Genomic DNA, 26,026 nt, shown 5'->3' on the forward strand with positions numbered 1-26,026 from the left:
TTTTTAGGGTTCCGCACCTCAAAAGGAAAAAAGGAACCCTTACCTATAGGATCACTTTGTTGTCTGTCTGTCTATCATGTTTGTCAAGAAACCTACAGGGTATTTCCCGTTGACCTAGAATCATGAAGTTTGGCAGGTAGGTAAGTTTATAGCAGACATAAGGGGAAAAATCTGAAAACCGTGAATTTGTGGTTAAATCATAAAAAAATATTAAAATGTTGTCATGAACGAATAATTAGTATTTTCAATTTTCAAAGTAAGATAACTATACCAAGTGGGGTATCATAAAGGGCTTTGCCTGTGCATTCTAAAATTGATTTAATTATTGATTTTTATTCATCATAGTTTTTGGATTATCGTGCAAAATGACGAAAAAATACGACTGTAGTACGGAACCCTCGTTGCTTGAGCCTGACTAGCATTTGGCCGGGTTTTTTTATTAATATTTTTGGTTATAATTCCCGCAAATTGCTAACCCGCGTGGCCACCAATTTACCGAAGACTGAAGTATCGAGCTGATGGTATATTTTTATTTCGGCTGACGTCAAAATGACATCATTTCGATGTTAATAAGACATGGTTCCAGCGCAATAGGAATTTGCGGGACTTATAGTGATTAAAATAATTATGAAGTATTGAATTCTCACCGGCTTCTACAGGCGTGTCCAAGAGCGCCATCAGGCCCACTATGAGCAGCACCAGTTTGATATCCATGGCGACTCGTACTGACTGACTTCTGAGCACACACTTATATTACTTTCCGCTAGCCTTAGCTTAGCTTAACTCTGATTGGCGATAGTGCAGAGGCGGATTTGAATTGCAAAATATTATGAAACAGATGTTATTATCTCCCCATACCTACTTGCTATTGACTGTCTTGTTGGCTTATTGGGCTACGGATCATGTGATCTCAGGTTCAGGTCCCGGTTCGAGCTGAAAAAAATATTGTTTTTTTTTTTTTGTTAAAAGAAAACTCTAAATAGTAAAAAATAGACTGACTGGCTGACTCACTGATCTATCAACGCACAGCTCAAAATACAAGACGGATCTGGCTGAAATTTGGCATGCAAATAGCTATTATGACGTTAACATCCACTAAGAAAGAATTTTTAAAAATTCAAGCCAAAGCCAAACCAAAATAGACAAATCTGTGATCAGTATGAGATATGCACCGTTGTCCCTCCCACTACTAAAAAAGCAGGAACAATAAGCAATAAACACCACCAACACACAACACCACACAAATCTTCTAAAAGAATTGCAAAGTCTTGCAATTCAAGTCGTGCATTGTGGAGTTTACATCTCCTGAGGATGCTACATTATTCCTGAGTGATCTCTACGAAATTGTAATAAGCCACCCATACAAAGCCGGGGCGGGTAGCTAGTAACCAATAAATCAAACGGATGCTATTAAAGATCACAGATTAGATATACAGTAGCCGGCAGGAAATATTGTACATACATACATCGACCTTTCGAAAAAGATTTCGGCTTCGTAGAGCGTTGTCTCTGTCACTCATACCTGTACGAACACATTGCATAGGCAACACGACGCTCGATGGTATGTGTGACGACTCTCGACGACGACTGATGTGTCTCAACGACAGAGACAACGCTCTCCGAAACCACTATGTCTTTCTAAAGGTTGATGAAAGGTTGATGTACAATATTTCCTGCCGGGTACTGTAATGTTGTAGTGGGAGTCCGTCCCTGGCCGCCATGAATGGCTCGATCACAATGTGTATATTCCAATAAGACGAGGAACTATTAAACGCTTATCGCACAAACTACTAACCACAAACACCTGTTTTGACCATCAATGCATTTTACAATATCAATCCGAGCTATTATTCATCATGATCAATCCATCGCCGGCTCACTACTGAGGACGGGTCTTCTCTCACATTGAGAAGGGCTATAGTCTGCCACGCTGGCCTAGTATTGGCCGACTTAAGACACCTTTGAGAACATTATGGAGAACTCTCAGACGTGCAGGTTTCCTCACCGTTAAAGCAAGTGATATTTATTTTTAAAACGCACATACTTAGCTCTGAAAAGTTAGAAGTGCGTGCGAGAGAGATAAGCGGTGATAGCCTAAGTCATCATCATCATCATCAACCGATAGACGTCCACTGTTGGACATAGGTCTCTTGACTTCCACACGCCACGGTCTTGCGCCGCCTGAATCCAGCGGCTCCCTGCGACTCGTCTGATGTCGTCCGTCCACCTAGTGGGGGGTCTTCCAATGCTGCGTTATCCTGTGCGAGGTCCCCATTCCAGCACCTTAGACAGCCTAAGTATAGTGGTTAAGATGTTGGCCTTCTTTTCGGGAGGTCGGGGGTTTGATCCCGAGCTAATATTAGAAATGCGAAATTGTGTCCGACTGTTTGTTGTGTCATCTGTTTGACGAAATTGGTACGTGCAGAGATAGCTTGCATCCCGCGGATCGACATACTTCTACTATTTATCCCAGAAAATCAAAAATTTAACACAGGACTTTTAAGGGCAATTACGCACCGCATCCGTTCCGAGTCCGTGAAAATACGTTGCGAAGTACTCATAGAACTGTTTGTATGGTAGTTTACACACTACGTCCAACTTCCGTCATCCTCTCCCATGTGCCTCAGATTCAAATCGGACGTACAGTACCTACCTACGAGGCAGAAAGTAATGTACATCGACCTTTTGAAGGCGATAGCAGATTTATAGAGCATTATCTCTGTCGTTGAGACCGACAAAAATAGGTATGAGTGAGAGAGACAACGCTCTACAAAGCCGAAATTTCATTCTAAAGGCCGATGTGCATTATTTTCTGCCGCGTACTGTATGACGTATAGTACGCGATAGGTCGAGATGGCAATCGGGGTGAGAATGCCCCGCACACCCGCAAAGCTCCCGCGTTAACCCGGTGCGGGCGAGTGCGGGTGACGTGGGGGTGTGCGGGGCGTCCCTCCACCTCACACCCCGCTTGCCATATCACCCTGATTGTTTCAGATTCGATTCCTGTTTTCTGTCCCTGCTTCAGTAGGGTGGAGTGGTGACCAAAGAAAACAAACAAATCGTTTTGTTAGATTTTTATTATACTGTAGGTAGATAAAAAGTTGTAAGAATATTAGATACCTACGTTAAATTATTACAATGTATTGTTCTTCTTGACATAAATAAAATTACCCAAATATTATGTAAAACGAAAAGGTGACTGACTGACTGATCTATCAACGCACAGCTCAAACTACTGGACGGATCGGGCTAAAATTTGGCATGCAGATAGCTACCTAAGTATTATGACATAGACATCCGCTACGGAACGATTTTTGAAAATTCAACCCCTAAGGGGGTAAAATAGGGGTTCGAAGTTTGTGTAGTCCACGCGGACGAAGTTGCGGACATAAGCTAGTTATAATTATAGGGAAAAGAAACAACCTTTATTAGGCAGTGGTCCGACTGCCGGCGAGAAAACGACTAACTATCGGCGATTTTCTCGTGTAACGCGCGCGCAGGTTTGCACAGGACTGAGCGACCGCTTGCGAATGGCGCGAGTAATCGCTTGTCGCACTTGCACACTTGCTTATAGCCCGGCGACAAAATTATCGAAACTACATACTTACTCGCTTCCCGCTGATCGCCAACTCGTTTATAGTTTCTAGTTCTACTCGTTTGTCGTTCATCGTCGGTAGTCAGACCACTGCCTTACTATTTAAATTTAAAAAGTTGAACTAGCGTATTATCTTAGTATTATGTGTCTGCCGCTTATCAAATAAGTAATTAGTCCAAATTAAACAAACAAGTTTTTTGATGATGAGAGAGATGTAAGCTAATCGACATCCAGTTGCACAACAGACGGTTAAAGCAAGAATACTAACTGTTACTACGTAAGAAAGTGACACTTCCGTATGCTATCAAATCTATAGAGCGCACTTTGACTTTGCTCAGACATTGTTAAAACAAGAGAGCGTTGTATCGCTACGCTGGCATAAATCTGTCTCCTTTTAACTGACACTTAGGCTGAGATCTATAGAGCACACTTTGACTTTGCTCAGACTTAAGATTGAGTTAAAACGAGACAGATTTATGTGAGAGATATAGCTCTGTCCCGTTTTAACTCTGTCTTAAGTCTAAGCTAAGTCAGAGTTAAAAGGAGACAGAGCTAAATCTCTCACTCACATAAATCTGTCTCGTCTCAATCTTAAATCTAAAGTCAAAGTGCGCTCTATAGATCTCAGCCTTAAACTTAAGTCTGAACAAAGTCAATATAAATGCGTTTACCGATACCGATACCTGCAAGATAGCTGAGTTTGTTGTGGGCTCTTCTCAGACCTGGGCGCATTTGGAACCCTCGTAGCTTTAGTTTTAAGTTTGCGTAATAATTATCACCACTAACTATATTATCTTACAAATCCAACATCTGACTATCAAAAAGAGTAATTTATTACCTATTTTGAATAGATCATTTGACTTTGACTTTAACTACCTACGCTCTATAAATCTCAGCTTCACTCCCCCTGCCAATGTACTCGACCGTAACATAATGGCACGGCTACAGCTGGCACTGCCACGCTGGCGTCACTCGGTTCTCAGTACCTGCCATATTGCTATCATACGAGCGAGAAGCACTGATGTTGCTTACTATAATGTTGTCCTTGTCCCGCTCAATAAGCTTCGCTCAGACCTCAGCTATACCATTACCCACACACACTCAAATTGTGTGCGAACAGGCCGGTGTTCTGGTAGTAGCAATCGATAATTGAATCAGTTCGTTTTTGCGGACTACGGACAGGCTGGTATTCCGGTAATAGTAATAGGTAAATGAATCAGTTCGTCTGTATGGGGGTGTCGGGGGTGTGGTTAAAATAAGGTGTTACTGAATTAGGAATCCGTTAAACCGTGTGTTAGTGTTAAACATTAGTTAAAAGCACTTAACTAGTTTATTCTAATCAGTCTTGACTCTTGACTCTTGACTCTTGGCACAACCAATTTTGTACTACTTACTCTAAAAAAAAACTAAAAAAACGTTTTAAACGTTATCACAAAATATAATAATTGTTATCGTACTTTTCTTAATTACAACTACCTACTCTGTTTAACTAAATAATAATAATAATCTTTATTTTCAGTATAAATCCAGTAAGTAAGTATAAAATAGGTAGGTATAGGTCTCTTGTAGGGAGTTCCACAGTTCCACACACACGCCACGGTCTTACGCCGCCTGAATCCAGCGGCTCATAAGTTTTCGAAACTATGAACATTGTCCGTTGCCACTTTAGTTTCGCATTGCAACCCATTGTGGCTAATTCCGTTGTACACAATCTCTAAACTAAACTAAAATAGCACGTCTAAATATATTGCTATCCCTTTCATAATGTTGCAAGGATAGCACTAGATTTAGAGACCTGTTAATTTAGTTTAGTTTAGAAATTGTGTATAAGAGAATCGGCCCCAATTGTCTATGTCGCTCACTCTAGTTCTCTACGAATCATTTCAATTCAAATTGATCGCGTAGAGATATTCCAAGCATTCAAGCATAGCTCTCTCCATCGCCCGCTGTGTGACTCTGAGCTTCCTCATGAGGCTCAGAGTTAGAAATCAAATAAATACAATTAAATGCCTTTAAAAATCAACATAAAAACAATTCGGTCCAAATATTAACAACAAAATATCGACAATTTTCAAAACCTTGTTCATACTTTTTTCCTAACCTTTCGATACTTGGCCACGCGCCCAACATTTCGTTTGACGTCAAACTATGCATGGAACCCAACCCCCAATATATACAGTCTAGGGGCAGCCAGGGTTTATAAGGGCTTAACCTGCGGTCATGGGTTAAAGTTAAGTTTAACTTAAACTTAGACACAATGTACGTGAAGTAGACATCTTCTAAATTAATGATGGGAATTTCGAATGCTGCCTGAAGAATCTCCTCTAATCTGCTGCCTGTGAACAATAGGTATCTATATTATATATAAGCAAGCATAAGATACATAATATGATGATACACAGACACACACGCATGATTATATGAATACTCGTATGATTCTGAAATAATAAACATTTAATTTTGAATTTACATTACGTATCGATTGTTTACAAAATGAAGCTTTTTAATTTATCCAAGCTATTATTATCTTTAAAAAGAACTTTTCAGGGACTCTCTTTTCGAAAATCTATATAATATAAAAATAAATCGTTGTATATCCATATCCATACTCATATTATAAATGCGAAAGTGTGTCTGTCTGTCTGTCGGTCTGCTAGCTTTTCACGGCCCAACAGTTTAACTGATTTCGATGAAATTTGGTATAGCGTTGGCTTACATCCCTGGGAATGACTTAGGCTACTTTTTATCCCGCAAAAGCAAAGAGTTCCCACGGGATTTTTGAAAACCTAAATCCACGCGTTCGAAGTCGTGGGTATCAGCTAGCAATGTATAAACGAATGCTCACCTCTTATCAGATAGCCTGTCCCCGAGAGGTACTGGGGCACGAGGTCCGGGCGGTGCAGCCAGCGCGGCACGAACCACTTGTTGTACGCGTCGCGGTGGAGGTAGCTGTTCATCTTCCTATACCCTGCCGATTAAACAAAATCCTTTATGTCGACCATATTCAATTCATCAATCAAATTGTGAGCAAGGCATCAAAAATGTTGGTATTCTTAATCCGATCCTCTAAAGATTTCACTAAACTCAAAACCATTAAAGTTCTTTATTGTGCCTTGGTTAGGAGCAATCTTGAATATGCATCTCAAATTTGGACCCCTCAGTATGAAGTATGTATATATTCAACGTATTGAGAGAATCCAGAAAAAATTCACTCGGTTCCTCAAATACAAATTTAAACTCAAATCTAATACGAGCTACGAAGGCATTTGTGCCCAGTTGCACCTATTACCACTGACCACTCGGAGAAATATAAGTGATATTTCCTATCTAATCAATATTGCAAATATTATTCGTAATTTATTCGTAATTTTTCTTATTTTTCTTGTTTTATGTAATATTTAGTATTTAATATTTAGTACTATTGTAAATTGCAGTGTTTTTATTTTTTATTTTTTCATATTTGTATTTTTAGCTTTAAGTTAACTGGTAATCCCGCACTTGCAAGCTTTTAAAATGCATGCCGGTTTGCCAGTAATTGGGTGTACACTCTAAATTTTATCTCTGTGAATTGTAATTGTTATTTTATAATATGTGAACTATCTGTTGGCAAACCAATAAAATAAAATAAAATAAAATAAACTCAGTTGACTGTGCGCCGCTTCTTGAGAAGTTACACTTTAAAGTCCCTAGCAATACTCATCCTCGCTTCTTTTCAATGTTTCACACACCGCATACGCATACCAATTTTCGTAGAAACTCGTTTATGCTTAGATCTGCCTCATCGTTTAATAAAATTTGTAAAAATGACAATAATTTGGACCTATTCTGCATCACTGGTACCACTATTCGGAAAGCTCTGGCCAATGAATTCTTTAACGCTCATACTTCAGTTAAATAATTCGTTGGCCAGATCTCCTTATTTATTACTTTTCCCTGAATTTTCTCTCCCCCAGTCGAATTTTTTTGTTTGTTATTCTTATGTTTATTCTATCTGTGAAAACTTATCATTAGCTTTAATCTTCTTTTGTTTTTACCTATTCATTTTTTCATATTAGCTGTAAGTTTTCCTGTTAAATAAAATAAAATAAAATAAAATATTATCAGGATCATATAATTGTTAGTAATAACACACGCCTTAAAAAACTAACGTTGGTAATCTTATAACTATTTACCTAATACTAATTATCTAAGACAGGCGATTAGTCAGCACGTGCACCATATGACAATGGTTCAGATGCTGACAATCGAACCTGTCAGCAAATGCCCTCAGGATGCCATTGGAGCTAGTCCGTACCCTGCGCACCAGGGATGTGCACCCAATAGTATTAGGTATCCAAAAGATTATTATTAGTTCTCGATAGAAGTTCACTGCTGAATTTAAAAAAAAACCGGCCAAGTGCGAGTCAGACTCGCGCAACGAGGGTTCCGTAATACAATCGTATTTTTTCGACATTTTGCACGATAATTCAAAAACTATGATGCATAAAAATAAATAAAAACCTGTTTTAGAATGTACAGGTAAATCCCTTTCATATGATATAGTTATCTTACTTCGAAAATTGAAAACACTAATTATTAGTTCATGACCACAATTTGATTTTTTTTTTTGTGTGATTTAACCTTAAATTTACGGTTTTCAGATTTTTCCCCAAATATCAGCTATAAGACCTACTTACCTGCCAAATTTCATGACTCTAGGTCAACGGGAAGTACCCTGTAGGTTTCTTGACAGACAGACAGACAACAAAGTAATCCTATAAGGGTTCCGTTTTTCCTTTTGAGGTACGGAACCCTAAAAATGGCACATAAAGAAGCATGGGAGTAGTAGATCCCTGACTGATACTTTACACTTTTTTTAATTCATAGATTAGCGCTTGGCTGCAATCAGACTTGGGTGGCAAGTGATGATGCAGCCCAAGATGGAGCGCGCTCGCCTAGAAGATGCCTATTTACTCTTGATTTGAAGGTACCTACCCATATTATAATTGGAGGGGAAACTGATGCTGGAAGGGAACTTTTTGGGGTTTCCAGTGAGTAATTATTATTGCATCACATGTCCGTCTTCTTTGTGAGGGTGTGGGTTTTCCTAATGTTCTGTACAAAATCGCCATTTTTAAGCACTTTGGGACTCCACCAGCTATCGGATCTTCGAACTATGTGCTCTATTACCACTTCATCAGCTTTGAACTGTCAGTTTTAAGTACTTGTCAAATTAAAAGAATAGAAATACTATGTTACCAACGAGGTCCTTCCCGGAGTTCTGCCGGACCACCCGCCTGAGGAGCCAGGGGTTGACCAGCACGTCGTCATCAGTCTTGAACAGCATCAGCTCGTCCAGGTGGGAAGGACACCTTCAATTAATAAATCAATTCACACTTCTATGGTGGGCTTTACAGAGCGCAACGTTGCCCTAATAATGCACCTACAGAACGCGACAGAAAGTACTGTACATCGGCCATTAGAATGACATTTCGGCTTTGTAGAGCGTTGTCTCTGTCACTCATACCTTTACAACTTTTTCACACTATAAAGAGTTTTCATTTATGACGTCGTCACTCGTCGCCCAGACCGCGAACATGGACTCCTTTTACGATCTCGGCTCATACGGATTCATAACCGCTAGATTCATCATCTCAACCCATCATCAGCTCACTACTGAGGATGGGTCTCCCCAACAAAAAAAAGTCGTCCTCAACTGAGGTCAAAGTCCCTCCTCCCTTAGGAGACGACGTTTCTCGATTTCATCCAGAGCTGGGATACGAGCTTAGCGATCGCCACCGTCACAGACAGAATGTTATGATGATCAATACACAAACACACACCCACACACACTCACACACACACATACATATGTTGTGAATCACCTACTAGGTATTTTTACTAGTTAATTGACTTTTATATTTTCATATTATTATATTATTGTAAAGCTTGTTTAAATTATCAAACGTACTGTTATAAATAATTTATATTTCATATCTATTTAAGTAATCTGTAAAAAATTGTAATCCTATTTGGCCTTATTTTCAGTCTGTTATTATGTAAAATTATATTGTATATATCGCTGTTGATTGCAAAAAAACAATAAAAAAAAAATTAAAAAAAAAATAGGTAGTTGAGCCTCGATAGCACATAATCATAATCATAATTTATTATTGCAAATACACGTTTCATAGGTGGCACAGCACAACGGTTAAAAAAGCGGACTGAAATCTGGAAGGTCGTCGCGCCGGTTCAAACTCCACCCGTTGCACTATTGTCGTACCTACACCTAGCACAAGCTTTACGCTTAATTGGAGGGGAAAGGAGGGGGAAGGGGATATTAGTCAGCATAATAAACTTGGCTAATATTCTTTCAAAAATAAAAAAATAGAACCAACCGTTTTCACACCCCGAAAACAAAACAAAAAATTGATTGCCTTCTGTTTACCTTGCTGCAGTCCACTGCATCATCAGAGCCGTCTTCAGGGTCAGATTCTGGTAGTGGTCCTGGAACTGGAAGATTATCATGTCACTGTACTCCTTGGCTTCTAAGTAATTGTCTGCCTGAAACAAGTTCAATTTTAACAATAACATCTTCCAGGTGTTAACCTATACATAACATACTTTCTGAATCTTCATCGAAAAGTGTAATTTATTACCTATTTTCAATAAATTATTTGATTTGATTCGACGCTTGAGTGAATTCACATCCATATATATGTTTAAAAGCAAAGCTTTACACTAATGGGAACACTTTTTGAAGCAAGTGTCAAAACTTTTATAATCTACTTATCCACGCTTGTAGAGTGCTGATTGATTGCCTTGATGATTGAGCTTGAGGAGTAATGTTATGTTTTTTATTTATGGACTAGCGGTTGACTGCAATCAACTCTGTTGACAAATGATATGCAGCCTAAGGTGGAACCGCTCTTGCTAAAAGATCCCTGTTCATTCTTGATCATTATGTGCCTGGATAGAAAAAGTGAAGCTAAATACCTACCTATCGAATTGGAAACGAAGAAGCAAATCGCTTTGTACGTATCCTTGGAATTTTTTCTAAGTACGGAACAAAAACTTCGACATAAAAACATATTTTTAGGTTCTGTGCCTCAAAAGGAAAAAGGAACCCTTATAGGATCATTTCGTTGTATGTCTGTCTTATAGCACACGTAAGGGGAAAAATCTGAAACCCGTGAATTTGTGGTTACATCATAATAAAAAAATTAAAATGTGTTCATGAATCAAGTATCATTCTTAAACAGATTTTTATTTAAGTATTTTTATGCATAATAGTTTTTGATTTATCGTACAAAATGTCGAAAAAAATACGACTGTAATACGGAACCCTCGGTGCGCGAGTCTGACTCGCAGCTGGCCGGTTTTTTTTGTTTATTTCGAGATGATTGGGGGTTCGGGGAATAGGCTCACCGTAAGATCCTCCACCGCAACTCCATCCAGACCCAGCACGAAGTAGGCAGGCACATGCTTCCCCCACGTGTCCCTGATGGCCTGCCGCTGGACGAACCTCTTGGGCGATGACGTCACCAGCACCAGCAGCTCCACCCGCTCGCTGTCAGAGCACACCGTAATGGAAGGCTCGATGAGGACGCTTCTAAAAGATTTAATAGTCTGATTGTTTTTCGTTTAACGTCAGAAATCTGTCCAGAAGAGAAAAAAGAACAGTTTTGTTTTATTGACCGAGCTAAACGAAGTACGAATTTCGAGGTACGAAAAATTTACTACAATGCATTGTTGCAACAAGAATCGCTCAAATTCAGCCAATCACAAAAATTGAAATTGTAATAATGATTGATGCAGGTTTTACGTAATAGCCCTACTGTTGCATGACAGACGATTTAAGTTACCAACGTTGACCCTAGTCGGTAATCGATGGATGACCTACTTTGTAGATCCGAATTCAGCCTTTTCATTTCCTCCGTGCCTAGACGAGTACCTACATTAAACTCGCGGCAGTCCCGATTATTTTATTATTGTCACTAACATTGATAATAATAACTATAAAACGTAATACTTACCCGAAATCTTAGTTGAGTTGTATGCGGAAGGGATCTGGGAATCACCGCATTATTAACGCAAGAAAACTTCTACCATCGTGTTTGTACGGGAGTGGTTGTGCAGGCTCGGCCGCACCAAAGGGAGATCTCCCACCGAGCGGTTGGTTCGCTCGGTAGCGCCAGCTGGGCCGATGACGGTTTTGTCTTGAAACTTCTTTATATAGTCCAGATTGCAGAAAACTCCGTTAGTGCGAGTACTGTCGGCGGGACTACGTCATGAAATGTTATCGATTGAATAGCGCCATCTATAGTTGCAATTATGACAACCCCCACAGTGTTATCGATGGGAACGATCCTACGAAATGAGGAAGAAGAAGACGCAGTGAGAGGAAATACCGTCTTACATGTTATCGAGGTAGCTCTTGAGGCTTCTGTTGATGGCATAGTGGTCTAGGGCCAGTATCGGCTGTGGGGGCACCAAGACCTGGCTGGTCAGGTCGGCCAGGCACCACGCAGCCGTGATGGCAGCCAGCACCAGCGACAATACCGCGAGGCGCACTGCTATGCCTCTGCGACGCGGTACTGCGAACACATGGAAGAAATTTACACATTTTAGGGTTCCGTAGTTGTTTACTACGGGCGGACATGGCGAAACTATAAGGGTTCCTTGTTTAGGAACCCTTATAGTTTCGCCATGTCCGCCCGTCTGTCCGTCTATCCGTCCGTCCGTCCTCGGTTAATCCCAGAGACTATTAGTTGCTAGAAATCTGTAATTTGGCATGGGTTTAAATATTAATCACGCCGACAAAGTGGTGAAATAGAATTGTGATAAATATTTTTCTTTAGGGTAGCTCCCCTACATGTAAAGTGGGGATGATTATTTTTTTCTCGTCTACCCCATAGTGTGGGGTATCGTTGAATAGGTCTTTTAAAAGTACTGTGGGTATAGGAACATCATTTTTCGATTTCTATAGATTCGTTGATTGATTGAACTTAATAGCCATGATGATGATGATAACCATGGCTAAGTTGTGACTATGGAACCCTACACTGCGTGTGGCCCGCCACGCGCTTGGCCGGTTTTTACTACTAAGACTTCGCCGTCCGAGTGTCCGTCCGTCCGTCTGTCTATCAGCGGGCTGTATCTCGTAGATAGAGAGTTGAAATTGTCATGTGTATTTCTGAAGATTCAAAGATTCTATTGTCGCTATAACAACAAATACATACAAATCGGTTCAGAAACATGGAAAAATCGATGTAACTACATAGGTACCCACATAAAAAAAACCAACCGAATTGAACACCACCTCCTTTTTGGAAGTCGGTTCAAAAATTAACTGCGATCCCGTAAACTCAAAAAGTTCCCACGGGATTTTTAAAACCCTAACTAACACCACGCGGACGAAGTCGCTAGTGAAAATATAAAAACAGATTTACTTTACGATTATTATCAAAATGGGCACAAGGAAATAGGTCGCTGTTTGTATACCCATACCTATCTATTAGTCAGTCGAGATAGATAGGGAGTTGATGGCTAAAAAAAATTAATTATCATCACTAGATGATGCGACGACTTCGTGCGCGTGGATTTAAGTGTTTAAAAATCCCGTGGGAACCCTTTGATTTTCCGGAATAAAAAGTAGCCTATGTCCTTCCCCGAGATGCCAGCTATCTCTGTATCAAAATATTTCGTCAAAATCGGTTGGACAGCTGAGCTGTGAAAAGCTGGCAGACAGACAGACAGACACACTTTCGCATTTATAATATTATTATGGATTAAGCTAAAATTACATCATTACCTTAAAATTAAATTATATCAATAGCTCAACGGTTAAAGGAGCGGACTGAAATCCGAAAGGTCGCCGGTTCAAACCCCGCCCGTTGCACTATTGTCGTACCTACCTACTCCTAGCACAGGCTCGCTTAGTTGGAGGGGAAAGGGGAATATTAGTCATGATAAACGTGTCTAACACCTATTCTTTTAAAAAAAACCAATACCACAGAAGTAATAATTCAGTTAATTGGTTAATGAATTACTAATTGTTTTTATTTCTTGGTATCATCATTGTCAACCGATAGACGTCCACTGCTGGACATGGGTCTCTTGTAGGGACTTCCACGAGCCACATGCATGGTAGATGCATCCGACTATTCGTAAGCACTTGTAAAAGTTTATACGAATAAAAAAGATTTTCATTCATTCATTCATTCATTCATTCATTTCATTTCATTCATGGTCTTACGCCGCCTAGAGGACCTGGATCCAGCGGCTCCCTGCGACTCGTTTGATGTCGTCTGTCCATCCACCTTGTGGGAGGTCTTTGGGTACGCGGAGCGTTCCCTCCCCGATTGCCATCTCAACCTGTCCCGTACTATACATGTAAGTCTTGTAACTGAAATAGCTTGCATCCTGGAGACAGACATCGACTACCGTCTACTTCTTATCCCGAAAAACCGGCCAAGTGTGAGTCAGGCTCGCGCAACGAGGGTTCCGTACTACAGTCGTATTTTTTCGACATTTTGCAATTTTATTATCATTCAAAAACTATGATCCATAAACATAAATAAAAATCTGTTTTAGAATGTACAGTTGAAGACCTTTCATAATATTATGATATCCCACTTGATATAGTTATCTCACTTCGAAAGTTGAAAATACTAATTATTTCGTTCATGACTATGATTTAATTTTTTTGTGTGATGTAACCACAAATTCACGGTTTTCAGATTTTCTCCGAAATGTCTGCTATAAGACTTACCTACCTGCCAAATTTCATGATTCTAGGTCAACGGTAAGTACCCTGTAGGTTTCTTGACAGACCGACAGGCAGACAGACAGACAAAGTGATCCTATGAGGATTCCGTTTTTCCTTTCGAGGTAGGTACAGAACCCTAAAAATCAAGGGGATCTAAATGCACGCAGTTGAAGTCGCGGGGATCATCTAGTCATTTTATAAGTAGGTACAATAAATCATCAGCAATCATGTATTTATACCGAAAGTGGCAATAACTCCATTGCTATGAAATGTGGGTACCACTACCTACCCGATACCCCGATACCCCGGTACCCCGATACCCCGTACCTACGCACTTGCTCGATGTTGATAACAGTGATAATAAATGTTTCCTATCTAATAGTATTATCAGGTGATAGATTGGGAAAAATCAATAAATAAATAGGTAACTCGATTTATGTAGGACTAGACGATGCCCGCGACTTCGTACGCGTGGATTAAGATTTTTAAAAATCCTGTGGGAACTATTTAATTTTTCGGTATAAAAGTTAGCCTATGTCCTTCATCGGGATGTAACTAACTCTGTACGAAATTTTATCAGAATCGGTTAAACTCTTGGGCCGTGAAAAGCATAATACCTACCCCGTTCGGTCGGTACGGTTATCGTACGGTCGGTATCAGTACGGTTCATCTAAACTTGTACTCTTGACATGACAATTGACACAAAGTTAAAATGACGCGTGAGAACTCATTTTGTACAGACTACATTTTCCATTCTCAATTATAAATATTATAAAACTAACTACCGCCCGCAGCTTCGCTCGGCGAAATTATGGATCTTTATTATTTATTATACCTACCGTGGAAATTGTTCAAGAAAACCGGTCTTATTCGACGGTCGGTCTTAGACAACTACATTGATCTACATTATAAACGAACCTCTGTGCAAAATTTCAGTTTTCAACAATCTAGACCCAAGGCAAGAGTTTGGGCTGAGCGTTGATGACTCAATCAGCGAGTCAGGACTTTTTATTATAATATGTAGGATAAGTAGGTATATATAGGTATAGGTATACCCAAATATGGGATCCTTATCTGGACTGAATAGTGAATTCCTATCTACTCAAATAAATAGATAATTAGGCAATAGTAATTAGCAATAGATATAAATGTAGGTATATACTAGTTTAAAACTTCTGTAAACTAACAGTTTTACTGACCGACACTGCACATAACATTATATACCTAACATGTAAACCTCATAAACGCATACACATACAAATGTCAAAACATATAATATACTAAACACATATTAACAAAACTAACGTAAAGGTAAAAATTGTAAAATAATTAACTAGATAGTAGTAAGAAAGCTTATTGTAATTTTAAAGATAAGGAAAATAAATAAAGGCTTAAAGTAGGTATATAGTCCGTACAAAATAACTTCTCTCACGCCATTTTATCTCTATGGGTCAACTGTCATGTCAAAAGTAGGTACGTTTTGACATGAAATTTGAAACAAAAAGTTAAAATGGCGCGTGAAAGTCATTTTTTACGCATTATATTTAAATTACTTACAAAACAATTTCAGATAAGGCACCTTGCGCTTCATTTTCCTGAAAAAATTGTAGATTTTTAAATGTAGAGGATGTGTAGAGCTGTGTAGTGTGTAGAGCTGTGTAGTGTGTAGACCTGTGTAGTGTGTAGAGTGTAGAGCTGTGTAGTGTGTAGAGCTGTGTAGTGTGTAGAGCTGTGTAGTGTGTAGAGGTAGGATTGTCACTCCATAATTCTGTCAAATCTAAACCGATTTTGTCAATTCTTTTTTCTTTATTAAGGTTGTAAGGTTGAACCACTTGTACTTACTATCAGGTTGGATTCAACTTTCAAGTAATTTATAAGTCTATGGTTTTATGTAAAATCATGGTAGGTACATGGTAATAATCTTGTAATAATAAAATGGTGACTGCAGTCTGTATGGCGTTGGTATGGCGCCATTTTCAAATTGAATAAAAGATTTGTTTCTGGTTAATTTTTTGGCAGGGCAGTCATATATTTACTTTTTTAATAAGTCTAATTTGCCTATAGAGTGCCCAACCCACCCGTAAAGTAGTAAAAACTAGTAAAATTCCTACTTACCAATTATTTATTGATGCACTAGAGCAAAACACATTGTCTTAAAGCATCGCTATTTTTGTAATGTACGAAAATAATATTATTATTAAAAAATCAAGTAGGCATGGCTACGCCACTCCTAATCGGGCCTAACTATAACTTTGAAATACCTAGTGTTAGAACTTAGAATCACAGACGCGAGTGCGCTTGTATTATCTTTCGTAAACTAACCGCAAACGATATTTCGAGTTTTGGAGTGTTATCCTTATCTTGAGTAAAGATTACTTATTGGTCATCTATGAACATTTCATTTCTTAGACCTAGCCACATAGATTAATTATTGGTCTCGCTCCATGCCTAGCCAATTATTTTAAGAGAAGTAGGTACCTAACCCTAGCGCACTCCTAAGTTTTCCATACAAACGTATTACCATACAACCTGCTTTGGTTTTCCGGTGTACTACGTAGTAGTACATACAAATTCTTTGGGTTTTCCTTAAAAGGTACCTTACCAGGCCTTAAAGGACTGTTATCCAGGGCCGTAAAATAAATTTAAAAAAAAAAAAAAAAAAAGGTACCTTACCTACCAAACGTCAAATCGTAGCCAGTGGCCCTACCGCGGTTGTTTGACAGCTACAATGTCACGATCGCAATCATCTCTGATTGGTTAATGCTCACTCGCTATTGGCTACAATGCATTGTTGCAACAAGAATAGCACAAATTCAGCCAATCAGAACAATTGAGATTGTAATAATGATTGATGCAGGTTTTAGACAATCGCCCTACAGGTTCAGGGGGTGGCAACTTTGTATGGGGCCACTGCAGACTTTTTATGGAATCATTTAGAATGAAACAAAGACATTCTTTGTCTCATTCTAAACTTCAAAGTCAGAGACAAAGTTTCAAACTATAAACAACTGGCAACTATCTACTCTATGGTACGTTTGTTTTTAGGTTGTTGGTTTAAATATGAAAGTTTTCTTTCCCAACAGTTGTGATAAATTTGTATATTTTTAGTTGTATTTCATGTGGTTTAGTGTTTTTGCTTCTATTTTTCTCTCCCTGTTAGCTTGAAGAAACTCGCAGCAGTGTGATTGAGACTAGAGAAAAATAAGGACAGTGACTTATTGTTTGGTGACTCTTTTCGTTTGTAAGATTAAATTTATCATGTCTGATAAATATAGAAAGCGTGTTAAGTGCTGTGCATCGGCTTTCGACCCAACACTTACTATCCACTCTTTACCAAGAGCCGGAAAGGCATCTAATTATGCAAGGTAAATATTGTCGTGTCCCTTAAGTACCAGCTGTTCTTTTTATCTACAAACCGGCTAAAGAAGTCAGAAACGCTGGTGTTTTTGATATTTTGGTTTATTATATAGTATTATTATAATGTTTCAGACTTCGAATTTGGGCAGAATATTGTTTTGCCAATGTAACTGAGTAGGTGTTGAAAAGCTTGCACACCAGCAGTGTGCCTGGCTCACCAGCAGAAACATTGCAACAACATTCAATTTCAGTGGTATGTACCTAGTAACTATTCATTTCTATTGCAATTTGTAAAAAAATCTCAGAAAAACATCAATTTTGTTCATTTTGCCTCATTTTAGAACCTGTCCTAATGTGCCTATCTTGTCTCTGCCAGCAGACACATCACAGCAACATTTTATTCAGTTGGTACATAATATAAATTTCTATTGCAATATGTACCTACTTAACACATTCTCAGTAGAGAAACAAATATATTGATTTTGTGTATTTTGCCTTATTCCAGGAACAGTCAGTGTGGCTTCCGCAACCTACTAGGTACCAAATGTGCCTATCTTATCTCGGCCACCAGATACATCACAGTGGTATGTAATATAATGTTTCTATTGTAATTTTTTATAAATCATCAGTTAAAAAAATATAATAATTTTGTGTATTTTGCCTTATTTCAGGACCTGTCTGTGCTTCCACAAACCACTACTAAATATGCCTATATGCCTATATTGGTTCTGTTCATTATTCTATTTATGATATATTGAATAAGTAGTTCTTGCTATGTAACATTCCCTAGTTTGAAAAACATTTCAGTATTAGATCTTTAATAATAATTAATCTGTTTAAAAGATAATAATTCTATTAAGATTTATTACTGTAATCCAACTTTGGTTTAACTATAACCTGTTTTTGTAATTTCTTCATTATGTATGCTGTGGATTATGACATATTTGTAATAAAACACTTTAAAAGTACATTTATTTACTTCATCTAATAGCTTAGAAAAAAAATAAGTAAAAACATAACTTAAATCTTTGTATGCTTTTCACAGTATAATATAAAAATTTATTTCTAAAAATTATAGCATTTTAAAAAGTATTTACTTGTTTTATTCCAGTTTTGTTATGACCGCTTTTCAATCGCCATAAATAATAATCTTTAACTGTGGAATAAACTCCTCGGTTAAAGATTATTTGGCGATTGGAATGCGGGCCTAATATAGAAAAAAAAAAAATACGGGGTTCGTAATTTCGCGCCAAAATTTTAATTCTATGGAATCACTAATAGATGGCGTGACGGTGCATAGTCTGCACTTTATTTGTATGTAGTTGGGCTTCTTCTCCTGGAGTAAATGTGTTCTGTGGCCAGGTTCCTCGATGAAATGATAGTTCTTCTCGATAGGATTGGCATTCTGAAGCATTGGTAGATATTGAAGATTCAAAAGTACTTATGTAGAAAAGTTTATTTGACCGAAAACATTTCTATTCTATTCTAGTTATTTTGTCCTTCAATCACGCCGCAACGGATCGGCGTGATTTTTTGCATAGGTATCATCATCATCATCATGATCAAGTCATAGCCGGCTCACTACAGAGCACGGATCTCCTCTCAGAGTGAGAAGGGTTTTGGGCGTTTTGGCCATACTCTACCACGCTGGCCATGTGCGTATTGGTAGACTTCACACACCTTTGGGAACATTATGGAGAACTCTCAGGCATGCCAGGTTTCCTCACGATGTTTTCCTTCACCGTTAAAGCAAGTGATATTTAATTAATTAAAACGCACATAACTCTGAAAAGTTAGAGGTAAAACATACAAACATTGGAATTCAACACAATGATAATATTATTATATTATGGAAATGGGCAGTGATCTGTGTGAACGAAAAAGTATGGAAACTCTGAATTGATTGATAAAATAACTAAGTACCTGCAGTACGCGGCAGAAAGTAATGTACATCGACCTTTAGAAGGAGATAGCGGATTTGTAGAGCATTGTCTCTGTCGTTGAGACCGACAAAACGTCATATGGGTATGAGTGACAGTGGTGACAGATATAACGCTCTACAAAGCCGAAATCACATTCCAAAGGCCGATGTACATTATTTTCTGGCGCATACCCAGTACACGCTTTGCCTGAAATATTAGTTTAGGTCCTAAGGTGTTTAATTCATCCTGTCTTCATTACTGTCCAAATAAAATAAAACCACTCATGAAAATCAGAATACTTTAATGAAATACTTACACGATGCAATATACTTATTAGTTATTTAATTAGATAGTCTTTGGTGAACTTGTATTTACTAATGCCTATCCACGACTTTAGCGTTGCGGCGAGCGGAGCGGGGCGCGGAGAATAAAATGTATGGATGAATGCGCGCAATAAAAGTAGTCCAATCTGAAGACGAGGCGTATGACTGCACATTGTTGTAAAATACACAGATCTCAGCCGAGCTTGTACTCGTAATTAATGAGTCTTAGTGGGCGGCCCAGGTGGGAGCGCGTCCTGTGGGGTGGCAAGCGTGTAAAACAAACTCTTAATATTTAACAAGACGGAAAGAAGCGGCGTGGAGAGTATACAATCGCCCCCCCCCCCCCCTACCCCCCCCCCCCCCAAGACGTGGTCAACAATGCGTTCTGTTGGTAGGTGCGCTAGAACGCACTTGTGCAGGTTCCAACAATCAGATCACTGTATCGCGTCAATTTTCAATAATCTGATTGGTGGAATCCGCCATTGGGATACAATATGAATTCTACGCATTCAAGGTATTCCTTTAGATCCGTGCCGAGGCTACATGAGTATGCCTAGGCACCACTCGCCGCGCTGCTCCAAGCTACGAAATGGCATGGGCGGGCAATAGATAGTGCTACTGGGTTCATTTCTCATCAGATGGCTGCTTGACCCAGAAGCCCCAGGGCGCGGTTCCGTCGAGCCTGGTAGGTCCACGGTACACCTTTATCTGGACTCTGCCAGCGTCATCTGAAAACAGTTTATTTGGCGTCAGATAAAAAGACTTCTCTACTACTCTCTAATGGAAGGTTGATTGCCGAATCAGTTGCGCAGCGGCACAGACACAGCCGCTATCGTGCGCCTGTGACGTATGTAGATATACAATAGCTATAGATGTGTGTGTAACCTACAGGCAACACTTGCTTGCATGGATTCGAAATAAAGTCAGTTATGTACGAAGCCGTGTTTCAGTGAGGATGGGATTTTGTGCTACTGTATAGATTGACAAATCGCCCACTGTGCGAATTCAAGATCCGAGTTCCTGATTAGGCCGCAGCCTCGACGACAGCGGTGGGCGAGACGGGAGCAGCGGCGAGAGCGGAACGATGATACAGTACGCATTCATTTATATTATGGTGATTCGTTAACTAAGTAGTGATCATGATCAATACTAAATGATAGTAATCAAGCTCATTTGACATTGGTTGGTTGACCACCATATAAATGAATGCGTATTGTATTGTATCATAGTCTCGCTCCCGCCGCCGCTCCCGCCTCGCCACCCACACCGCCTCCCGCTGTTGTTGAGGCCGCAGCCTCAGTGAAACCACTGAGGGTCTGTTTGTTGCGACTTGCGGTCGTCTCGTGGTAGGTATACGATCAGTAGGTCATAGGTAAATGCCAACACTGCTCCAAACTTCGTTTCGAAGAAGGCACACGATGACGATGATGATGATGATGAAGGTAGGTATGTTCCTACATACCTTTTCGCTCAGAAGCATGATTCCCTCCGCCATATGACTCTTGTGGTCTCCCGTCGACCAGCATGAGGAATGAGAGCATTAACACCACGCACCACAGTTTTCTCTGGAATACAAATAAAAAAACCGGTCAAGTGCGAGTCGCACTAGCAAACAAAGGGTTCCGTACTTTTTTTTTATTAATTTGCATGGCGGCCATTTTGTTATTCGCCATCTTGGTTTGTTATGTTATTATAACGGCAATAGAAATAGACACAGAGATACACACTGTGAGATCAACTCTTTATACTCCCTATCCTATTCCCATTGACAGACAGACGGACGGACGGACAGCGAAGGCTAGGTAATCGGGCCCCGTAATAGCAGTTAAAACACCGTTGACAGGTGATAGCTGGAGCATACAATGTACCAGCTGATTGGATTTTTAAAAATTCGTGTTAATTATAATGTACCTACTTTGTCAACTGTAGGTATTCTATGATAGACTACTTAGGTGGACAGATGACATAAGACTAGTAGAGTCGCAGGCAGCCGCTGGATTAGTAGTTGGTTGTAGGTTTATTTTTAGGGTTCCGTAGACCGTACCACAAAAGGAAAAAACCGGAACCCTTATAGGAGCACTTTGTTGTCTGTCTGTCTGTGTCGGTCTGTCAAGAAACCTACAGGGTATTTCCCGTTGACCTAGAATCATGAAATTTGGCAGGTAGGTAGGTCTTGTAGCAGACATTAGGGGGGCAAATCTGAAAACTGTGAATTTGCGGTTACATCACACAAAAAAAAATTAAATTGTGGTCATGAACTAATAATTAGTACTTAGGTATTTTCGATTTTCGAAGTAAGCTAACTATATCAATTGAGGTATCATATGAAAGGTCTTGACCTGTGCATTCTAAAACAGATTTTTATTTATTTTTATGCATCATAGTTTTTGAATTATCGTGCAAAATATCGAAAAAATACGACTGTAGTACGGATTACGGAACCCTCGTTGCGCGAGCCTGACTCGCACTTGGCCGGTTTTTTAGAACTATGTATTAATTTTGATCTACTTATATTTTATTTCCATTGCAACATCCTCAAACTTCTCCATTAAATACTAAAATATAGTACAGTGCGACAAGGCTATCTTGGCGCGTGGCGAAAATCGGAACTAACGGGCAGATGACACCTACCGAGTACAGTGGCGAGTCAGTGTCCTCGGCCGAGTACTCGGTTGGTATAAACACACAGCACTGTTTCGGCTGAGTGACATTTTTACTGTCTCGCTTCACTACTCGATAGGTGTAATCTGCCTATAATGTTGCCGTCAAGTTTCCCCTTTGTTCTTGTTTTAATATTCCGTATATTCTAAGCCTTTGTTCTCTAACAGTGCCCCCCTGTCAATGTCATTGAAGTGCCAAGAGAGCCTTGTCGCACTATATAATATATTTCTATTGGAAACGGTTGGAGTAAAACTATACAAAAATTGCAGTTTCTAAGATTTATTTTCTTTCCTTACAATATAATTTATAAACTCAATCAGCTGGATCGTTACACAAACTCTGACTGTTACATTAGTTCAGACAGACTCAATAATAGTATCAACACCAACCTCAACACAGGCAGAGAAAGAATATTATATTATAATATGGGTACCCTCAAGACAAGAGTGAATAGGCATCTTTTAGGCAAGCGTGCTCCATCAGGCTGCGTCATCACTACAGAGCATGGGTCGTACAGAGAACTCTCAGGCATGCAGGTTTCCTCACGATGTTTTCCTTCACCGGTAAAGCAAGTGATATTTAATTCATTAAAACGCACACACACAAACTCCGAAAAGTTAGAGGTGCGTGCCCGGGATCGAACCCTCGACCTCCGATTAGAAGGCGGACGTCCTAACCACTAGGCTATAACAGCTTAATGACAACATAGAATTTTGTTATTGAAAAACATAATACAATTCACAAAGATTACTCCTAAAGTCCTTAAAACATTAATTTTAACACTAAGATATATAAAAATGAAACTATTACTATATTTTACTACTCCCCGAACACTTATCAGACTCATTCCCACTATCTGTGGACACGGTTTGTGCAGTGTTGGACTTGATTTCCACTTCCTCATCATCACTTAGCGAAGAACAGTCTGATAAGTCAGCATCTATCCACAATTTAGCCTTTTTCTTTGCCTTACTCTGTTCAACCTCTGCTTTACGTTTGACACCTTCATTAGATGTGCCCGCAGCTTGCCAACCCGCGTCCACAGCCGCACTGACACGCTCGGGCAGTTCTTGCCTCTCCTTTTCGTACTGAGGATGCAAATTCACGTCAATTTTTGGCTCAGCGATCAGCCGTTCTAACTTTTTTTTCTTTCTCTCAGCCGCCTCTTGTTCTCGATCTTCCTGACCTTCTAACCACTTTCTTAACCTCTTCTCCTCGTTAATATCGCGTAAACGCCTTCCAGAGAGGTCTCGGCATGCTTCACGATTCGTGGTTTTCTCGATTTGAGCGCCGATTGCACGCAACATAGAACCGAAACCTCCCTTCCCACCGACGATCTTGGAGCGCACTCTGACAACATTGTCACTGTTTCCCAAATTACAATCGTCGTACGCAAGCTTTCCGTTCAATGTAACATATAAATCTTCCACAGGAATGCCATATTGTGCTGAAATATTGCGTTTCAATTCGAACACGTCTGTGTACGAAGTGGCGTTGAATAGTAAACAGTTCTCAAAATAAATCATGTTTTCCATTTTGTGCGCGGTTATATATTAAAGAAATTAAAACAAGTAAATGAAAAATCAATGATAATATTCCACAGAAATATTCACAATGTTTTTGATGAAATCACAAATCACGATTTCGTTTCGCCAATCCACAGAATCAATTAAAAAAACGACAAAATGTCAATTGTCTTGTCATTAAAATTGACAACACTATTTTTTATTTACGGCTCTGGGTGTCAGTCTTTTATAGTCGAAATTTAGACATTGGGGCTAATTCTCTTGTACACAATCTCTAAACTAAACTAAATTAACGGGTCTAAATCTTGTGCTATCCTTTTCCGCAAGCAACATTATGAAAGGGATAGCAATAGATTTAGACGTTCCATTTTGGTTTAGTTTAGAGATTGTGTACAATGGAATTAGCCACAATGTTTATTAATTTACTAATTACATTATTTATGAAGTTTGTGATTAAACTCAACATTGGTTTATTTCACTTGACTAGTCGAAATGTACGTTGTGTCATGTTAGAGGCGCCGTAACACCTGTGTGCTGAGCGACTCATGAATGTGGACTTGAGTTGAGCTGCTCAACTTGCATCGCATCATCACATGTTCGGATACTCTTATAGATCTGCACAATACACGTAGAGATTGCGATTAAATTCAGGAATGACTATTTGTTTTGCGCGGTTTGCGGACATGGATTTAAACTCCTTTCCCGTTACTTATTGTTAAATTATTTTCATATTTTACTTACCTACGTTTTACTATTATACTTAATTAAGTATATACAAAAATAAATAGGCAAGTTTGTACTTACAAAAGCAATCATTATTTCTGCTAAATTTTCAATGCAGTTGCAAAGTAACTAACTATGTTAAGGTACTTTTATTTAAATGTTTAACTTTGTGTAACTGAAGGTGCATTGCGTTATTGCTGATCTTTTATAGACTTTTTAGATTGAACCCAATCTGAATTAACTATTCCATTCACCCCAATTTCATACTTGAGTGAACACAAAAATATAATAAGTAAAATGAAAGTGAAAGTTGGTTGGTTCATGCTCTTTTTCTATTACATATTTTATCTTGTTATTCGTCTTGTTACGTTAGTTGCCGAGGTATTCAATACAAAAATAAAAGTGATAACTATTCGGTATGATAGGTCCTACCGTTTTAAATTCTCCGTTAAAAATATCAAAAACAAAATAGATTTTACGTAGGAACAGCTTTAGATGCAAGGTTTCGGTACGGGCGGTCTGCAATATGACTTATTTTTGAATTTATTGAGCACTTTCTGAGTATATTACTGGGAACTTATTATTCTCGCAATAGTAATTACTAACTAGTAATGTTAACTATAAAAAATATTTTTTTGAGTTTAACACCAAGAACGTGAGATTTCTACCAATTGTTTCTAAAAAAGAATGCTACTAGGATGCTAGGACCAAACTAAAACTTGCATAATGTAATATTTTCGTACGTAAAACATTTAGTTAACTAGCTTTGAAAATCTCGACGTTTTCGTCAACTCGAAAAATATTTTTTTAATCGAACGGCCACGAACGGCCTGTTTTATTCTTAAAAGCACTCAACTTAAAGAAAAATGCATTTTTTTTAAGTTGTGTGCTGAGTAACTGTCCGCCACCGATCAGTTCCTGAGTTCCACCGACGCGGCTAGGAGCTAGAGTAGAGCAACGCCCACAATATTGTTCGCCGTTGCCGTTGCTGCTCAATTACGGGTCATCATAGTCCATGGCCCCTATGCATGGCCCCAATGACACACACACACACACACACGCTCACACACATATATACACACACACATACAGAAAACACACGTACACACACTCACTCTTATCTATAATTTTGTATAACATTAGGTATAGTATTAGGTGAGGTATAATAT

General features: G+C 39.0%; 2 protein-coding genes and 1 long non-coding RNA gene across 3 annotated transcripts; 1 reads left to right on the forward strand and 2 right to left on the reverse strand.

Moving 5' to 3' along the window:
* Positions 1 to 3,065: 3,065 nt before the first annotated feature.
* LOC117984113 (beta-1,3-galactosyltransferase 5-like) lies at positions 3,066 to 16,752 on the reverse strand. Its single transcript, XM_034970766.2, has 8 exons — positions 16,461 to 16,752; positions 15,903 to 15,940; positions 11,994 to 12,171; positions 11,003 to 11,186; positions 10,023 to 10,138; positions 8,834 to 8,946; positions 6,441 to 6,563; positions 3,066 to 5,931 (listed from the first exon to the last, which is right to left on the reverse strand). The coding sequence occupies exons 2-8, from the start codon at positions 15,934 to 15,936 to the stop codon at positions 5,615 to 5,617; spliced, it is 1,065 nt and encodes a 354-aa protein (XP_034826657.1). The 5' UTR covers positions 15,937 to 15,940; positions 16,461 to 16,752; the 3' UTR covers positions 3,066 to 5,614.
* Positions 16,753 to 17,238: 486 nt separating this feature from the next.
* Positions 17,239 to 18,643, forward strand: LOC138402594 (uncharacterized). Its single transcript, XR_011236952.1, has 4 exons — positions 17,239 to 17,710; positions 17,835 to 17,955; positions 18,208 to 18,286; positions 18,374 to 18,643. It is a non-coding gene; the product is annotated as an uncharacterized lncRNA (long non-coding RNA).
* Positions 18,644 to 22,857: 4,214 nt separating this feature from the next.
* Positions 22,858 to 24,289, reverse strand: LOC117984115 (splicing regulator SDE2). Its single transcript, XM_034970768.2, has one exon. It carries the CDS (start codon positions 24,141 to 24,143, stop codon positions 23,418 to 23,420), a length of 726 nt encoding a protein of 241 aa, XP_034826659.1. The 5' UTR covers positions 24,144 to 24,289; the 3' UTR covers positions 22,858 to 23,417.
* Between the last annotated feature and the right edge of the window lie 1,737 nt (positions 24,290 to 26,026).

The sequence above is a fragment of the Maniola hyperantus genome, chromosome 7, assembly GCF_902806685.2.
Source record: "Maniola hyperantus chromosome 7, iAphHyp1.2, whole genome shotgun sequence".
NCBI lineage: Eukaryota > Metazoa > Arthropoda > Insecta > Lepidoptera > Nymphalidae > Maniola > Maniola hyperantus.

Bases quoted from the DNA above. Each gene is read 5' to 3' on its own strand.
- LOC117984113 (XM_034970766.2), bottom strand. From the start codon at position 15,936: ATGAAGCGCAAGGTGCCTTATCTGAAATTGTTTT. The intron at 11,187-11,993 runs GTAAGACGGTAT...TAAATCTTTTAG, and splicing joins AAGAGCTACCTCGATAACAT to AAGCGTCCTCATCGAGCCTT. The intron at 8,947-10,022 runs GTAAACAGAAGG...TATTAATTGAAG, and splicing joins ATGCAGTGGACTGCAGCAAG to GTGTCCTTCCCACCTGGACG.
- LOC117984115 (XM_034970768.2), bottom strand. From the start codon at position 24,143: ATGGAAAACATGATTTATTTTGAGAACTGTTTACTATTCAACGCCACT.